The 5,983-nt window shown below is 43.4% G+C and overlaps 1 protein-coding gene across 1 annotated transcript; it reads right to left on the reverse strand.

Moving 5' to 3' along the window:
* Window positions 1-2,871: 2,871 nt before the first annotated feature.
* LOC133424321 (tubulin alpha-1B chain-like) lies at window positions 2,872-5,983 on the reverse strand. The gene is made up of 4 exons (XM_061714843.1): window positions 5,910-5,983; window positions 4,526-4,748; window positions 4,094-4,242; window positions 2,872-4,023 (listed from the first exon to the last, which is right to left on the reverse strand). The coding sequence occupies exons 1-4, from the start codon at window positions 5,910-5,912 to the stop codon at window positions 3,043-3,045; spliced, it is 1,356 nt and encodes a 451-aa protein (XP_061570827.1). The 5' UTR covers window positions 5,913-5,983; the 3' UTR covers window positions 2,872-3,042.

Genomic DNA, 5,983 nt, shown 5'->3' on the forward strand with positions numbered 1-5,983 from the left:
TATGGGGTTGAGATCTGGAGACTGGCTAGGCCACTCCAGGACATTGAAATGTTTCTTACAAAGCCACTCCTTGGTTGCCTGGTGATGTATTTGGGATCATTGTCATGCTGAAGGACCCAGTCACGACAGAGGAGTCTCTCACAGAAAGTTACATGTCTGCGAAAGCCAGAAATCTTGCTTGTTTGTAGGTGACCAAATACTTATTTTACTGAGGAATTTACCAATTAATTCAGTAAAAATCCTACAATGTGATTTCTGGGATTTTTTCCCCCCATTCTGTCTCATAGTTGAAGTGAACCTATGATGAAAATTACAGGCCTCTCTCATCTTATTAAGTGGGAGAACTTGCACAATTGGTGGCTGACTAAATACTTTTTTGCCCCACTGAACGTAAATCTTTGACAGGAAGTGAGATTTTTGCAGCAAACAACTGTTTCTGGAATTAAACTACTGCAAAGACTAGACATTGATATGCTTGTTTTATGTTATCTCCATTTAAACTCACTGCCTGTTGTACATCAGAAGTAATCTCACAGATGACTCATTGAAAGTCCCAGCAGCAGTAACGATTTTCACATTGGATGGTTATGTTTTCATATTTGTCTGTTTTCTGATCAGGAAATTTGTTTTAAACCAGTTTAATTTCAAAAGTGGTGAGAAGTATATCTTAATCCAAGTTTTTCTTGCAGCTGTGAAAGAGATGGACATTCCTGCGACCCTGGAGCCCGTCTGAGACCAGAGGCCTGATGGGGCACCAAGGTGAGTTTGAACCCCCAACTGGACAAACCCTCCTGTTATGTCATCCAGTAATTATTTTTTTGTAAGCCTTGTTTATTTTATTTTTTTTGCTGCACCATGTTGTAATTTGGCAGGAAAAACAGATCAGGCAGCTGACTGGAACCTGCTCACCTTATGTAAATCTCTCTCAGCTATTTTAGTTGGGCTGACTCTTTTCATGCTAACCTTTGATGCTAATATCACTGTATCCATCTGCTCTGTTCAAACCTGTCCAGACCTCCTCATTTCAAGTGTTGCTACAGAAATATCTGAACGAGCTTCCAGACAGGAGCGGGGACTGGCAGACACCGCTGGGACTCACACATTGTCCCCACTGATAATACAATGAATATCTGCTTGCAAAGCTTTCTGGCGACCTCTCCTGGATGAAAAAAGGTACTACAACTGTGAATTTACCATTGTCATATTCCACTTACCATAAGATCCTACAAATATTACTGGTGTTATTGGCTTTATAACATTTTAAGTAGATTCAGGGGCAACAGACTCCGTGTTGAGGGGATTGTCCTCTGCAGCCAAAGCAGTGGACGGTTTGTTCATTCAGTTTCTGCAACTGGTCATGTGGTGCGTTGAGATGGATCACTCCTTTTTGGTTTCTAAACATTGCCCACTTTTTCTGATGGGACAAGATTTAATTCATGCTTTGGGTTTGTCACTCATTTCGACACCTGAAGGTCTTAAGGTAAAAAAACTGAATGCAAATGATGAGAACTCTTGTATGCTTCCCAGTGGCAGTTTCAGGTGCAGCATCTGCTTTGGGCTACAAGGAGCGCGGTCCCACCGACAAGTACTTTGTGTCAAACGTTACACTCCATTGCACTTCACATCTCAGTGTTGGGGTGATAATGAATATGAACAACTTTGGTACCGTGTAGAATCTTGTAGTGAGAAGTTAGCTCAGTACTGGTCCATGCATATTTGTGCTTTGTCTGTTGCACTGACTGCTTCACAGGAAAAGCTGTAAACAGCTTGTGATTGTGAAGATGTTCATGTGTGTTACTCTTGTCTGGATTAAATATTTAATCCGCGGGAAATGAGCTAAAGTGGGCTTGTTACATCTCGTTCAAAGGTCTGCACGTCCTGGATATTTTTTAGATGATCTGAGATTTTGGTGATCTCAGTTTCTATCAACATTGCACCTTCAGTGAAAAAGAGAAAAACAGGCTTCAAAAGGACTCTTAAAGCCTGAGTGACGTCACCGGGGATTTGTCCAGTTTTAGTCTATGGTTGACCCTGGATTTGGACCAGAACTATTGTGCCTTTTTAATAGAAAAAGGATGATCTGTTTTAATTACTTGAGCAAAGATGAAACGAGGAACAAACTCCTGGTGGGGTCAGATGTTGAGAATCCATCCTTGGTGTCTTCCATCAGGGGAAAAAAAAGCTTCATCACCTGCTGCTGAGGGTTCATCCAAGTGTAATTAATCTGACCTTTGTTCTCCTTTCCAGGACAGTTTGAGTTTGCGCTGACGAGGTGAACACCAATAAAAAAAAAAAAAAATTCCCACTTCATAAAATAAGATAAGATAAACCTTTAATAGTCCCACAGAGGGGAAATTTGCAAAATGGTAAATTTTTCACAAAAGTGTGTATTTCTGCCTTCATTAATCCAATGTGAAAGTTACAGTTAGATCTGCAGCAGAAATCAGTGAAAGGTTAAGTGATTTCAGATTTTGAAGGGGGACTAAAGTGAGTTTTGTTTAATATGACACTGATCTAAGAGCCTACAGAGGGTGGAGTCAAGTGTCAGACCCCCCCCCCCCCTAAAAGCTGCTATTATGAAACGGTAGCATTTCAGCACTTGCATGAATGAGCTTAAAGTGAAACATTGACAAATTCACTTTAATTTAGATTTCCACACTTAACACATTTCAGATGCCAAACTCAAACAAACAAGACATCAACTGCATTTCCGTCACGAACACAAACAAACATCAACTGCATTTCCGTCACGAACACAAACAAACATCAACTGCATTTCCGTCATGAACACAAACAAACATCAACTGCATTTCCGTCATGAACACAAACAAACATCAACTGCATTTCCGTCATGAACACAAACAAACATCAACTGCATTTCCGTCATGAACACAAACAAACATCAACTGCATTTCCGTCATGAACACAAACAAACATCAACTGCATTTCCGTCATGAACACAAAACTTGAGAACTGGCTGACGGATGTTCAAGGATCTAATTCTCCTCTTTCGTCCTCCTTTCCGACGCTGCAGCTTACGTCTTAATATTCCCCTGCCTCGTCCTCTCCTCCATCATCAACGCTGTCAACTCCCACCTCCTCGTAGTCCATCTCCAGAGCCGCCATGTCCTCCCGGGCCTCGGAGAACTCTGCCTCCTCCATCCCCTCCCCCACGTACCAGTGGACGAAGGCCCGCTTGGCGTACATCAGGTCAAACTTGTGGTTGAGCCGAGCCCAGGCCTCGGCGATGGCGGTGGTGTTGCTCAGCATGCACAAAGCCCTCTGCACCTTGGCCAGGTCTCCCCCGGGAACCACGGTGGGGGGCTGGTAGTTGATGCCCACCTTGAAGCCGGTGGGGCACCAGTCCACGAACTGGATGCTGCGCTTGGTTTTGATGGTTGCTATGGCGGCGTTGACGTCTTTGGGCACCACGTCTCCGCGGTACAGCAGGCAGCAGGCCATGTACTTGCCGTGGCGAGGGTTGCACTTCACCATCTGGTTGGCCGGCTCGAAGCAGGCGTTGGTGATCTCAGCTACGGTCAGCTGCTCGTGGTAAGCCTTCTCCGCCGAGATGACGGGGGCGTAGGTGGCCAGAGGGAAGTGGATCCGGGGATACGGCACCAGGTTGGTCTGGAATTCCGTCAGATCCACGTTGAGGGCGCCAGCGAAGCGGAGGGAGGCGGTGATGGAGGACACGATCTGACTGATGAGCCGGTTCAGGTTGGTGTAGGTGGGACGCTCGATGTCCAGGTTCCTGCGGCAGATGTCGTAGATGGCCTCGTTGTCCACCATGAAGGCGCAGTCGGAGTGCTCCAGGGTGGTGTGGGTGGTCAGGATGGAGTTGTACGGCTCCACCACCGCCGTGGATACCTGGGGGGCCGGGTAGATGGAGAACTCCAGCTTGGACTTCTTGCCGTATTCCACGGACAGACGCTCCATCAGCAGGGAGGTGAAACCAGAGCCGGTGCCCCCGCCGAAGCTGTGGAACACCAGGAAGCCCTGCAGGCCGGTGCACTGGTCCGCCTGTCCACAGAGAAAACCGTGAGGAAACAGTCGATGCCTTGGAGGTGAAAACCACTTGAGATGAACTCACCAGTTTCCGGATCCGGTCCAGAACCAGGTCTATGATTTCTTTCCCGATGGTGTAGTGTCCGCGGGCGTAGTTGTTGGCAGCATCCTCCTTGCCAGTGATCAGCTGCTCGGGGTGGAACAGCTGACGGTAGGTCCCCGACCGCACCTCATCTGAAAGAGATAATTATTTAGATGGGACAATGCATATTGATGGCCACCAATCCTTCAGATTTGTTCACAATAATTCTGTTATGTTCTGTTCTGTAAATGTTTTCCAATAAGTTATGCTCCGTGTCTTAATTCATAATAGTCATTTTAAAAATTGTAAAAATAAATTTGTGTCTGAGGTTGGCCCGTGGGGAGGGGTTAGTTCCTACTTTCACCCCTGGTCAGCAGTTTCAAATCATTAAAATGTGATCTGCTCAGACTGAAAGGCAGCAGAACTGATCATCACCGATGACGGTGGGCTCCAGGTCCACAAAGACGGCTCTCGGCACGTGTTTTCCAGCTCCAGTTTCACTGAAGAAGGTGTTGAAGGAGTCGTCTCCTCCGCCGACTGTCTTGTCACTTCGGGTCTGTCCGTCCGGCTGGATGCCGTGCTCCAGGCAGTAAAGCTCCCAGCATGCATTTCCAATCTGAACACCGGCCTGGCCCACGTGCACCGAGATACACTCACGCTGGGAATTTCAGGAGAAGACAAGAGAAACACTTTAGATTGAAAGATTATACGCAAAAAATTTTAATTACTATAAAAAGAAAAAATATACATACATTATATAAAAATATAAAATTAAAAGATTATACGCAAAAAATTAAAATAACTAAAAAAAGTATACACACACACACACACACACACACATATATAAAAAATAATCAAATTAAAAATAAATTTAAAAAAATTGCCGTTTTTCTGAATTAACGATATAACATTTTAATTAAAAAATAAATCTGCTCTCTTTCCTCAAAACTTGCACGAAGCTTCATTCACTTGAGAGCTCGATTTCATGGAAGCAAACATGTTCCTGTCCAGTTTAATCCAGTTTTATTTTGGTTTGAAACATTAGGAGATAGTCTTGTCTTTAAGTTATATCGATGGTATTGTTATTAGTTTGTCGACTTTGCGCAGAAACCTCAGGACTTTGCGGATGTTCAGACGGAAAGCCCATTCTGATCTGCTGGAGTAGCAAACAAAACAAAACTTGTGCCCCTTTTATCAGCAGGTGCTTTTTGTGTCAGTTAGGCTTCACTTTAGCATCAAGACACTTTCTACTGCCGTTAAACTTTAACCTTAAACTTTAACCGTTAAAGTTTAACAGTTAAAGTCCGAGGTCTCGGCGAGACGCCTTCAAAATAAAAGCACTAAATAGCTGTCTGCTTAATACATAATAAAATAAAAGCCTGGCTTTAAAGAACGTTAATGAGTTAATAATGTAAATGGCCTTTAAAATGAGTAGAGTATTTCTATAAATGTGTTTTATGTTTTCTCATTAACGTTCTTTAAAGCCAGGCTTTTACTTGTTATGTATTAAGCAGACAGATATTTAGTGCTTTTATTTTGAAGGCGTCTCGCCGAGTGAGGAAAAACAGCACTTTTTTTTTTCCATTAAAATGTTATATTGTTAATTCAGAAAAACGGAGCCATTTGTTTTTTCTCAAGTGAATGTAATACATTTCCGTAGGAAAGTTCTCATGACTAAACTGAAATTTAGGCTTCGGCCTTTTGGGCGTTGGTTTAAAAAAATACACATATGAAAAGAAAAACAACAAAGAAATTGACACGAGGTGAGAAAGTTTCAACTTTTGAATCGTAATAAACCTGACAATTAAGAAACACTTACCATGTTTGCTGTATTAAGGGTGAAAAAAGGCAAGTAGATAAAAGTTTCGCTACGCAGACAGACGTTAAAGCGTC

This window comes from Cololabis saira, chromosome 23 (assembly GCF_033807715.1).
Source record: "Cololabis saira isolate AMF1-May2022 chromosome 23, fColSai1.1, whole genome shotgun sequence".
Lineage (NCBI taxonomy): Eukaryota > Metazoa > Chordata > Actinopteri > Beloniformes > Belonidae > Cololabis > Cololabis saira.

Coding starts and splice junctions, on each gene's coding strand:
- LOC133424321 (XM_061714843.1), bottom strand. Junction 4,243..4,525: donor CCTGGAGCCCACCGTCATCG/GTGATGATCAGT, acceptor TATCTCTTTCAG/ATGAGGTGCGGTCGGGGACC. Junction 4,024..4,093: donor TGGACCGGATCCGGAAACTG/GTGAGTTCATCT, acceptor CTCTGTGGACAG/GCGGACCAGTGCACCGGCCT.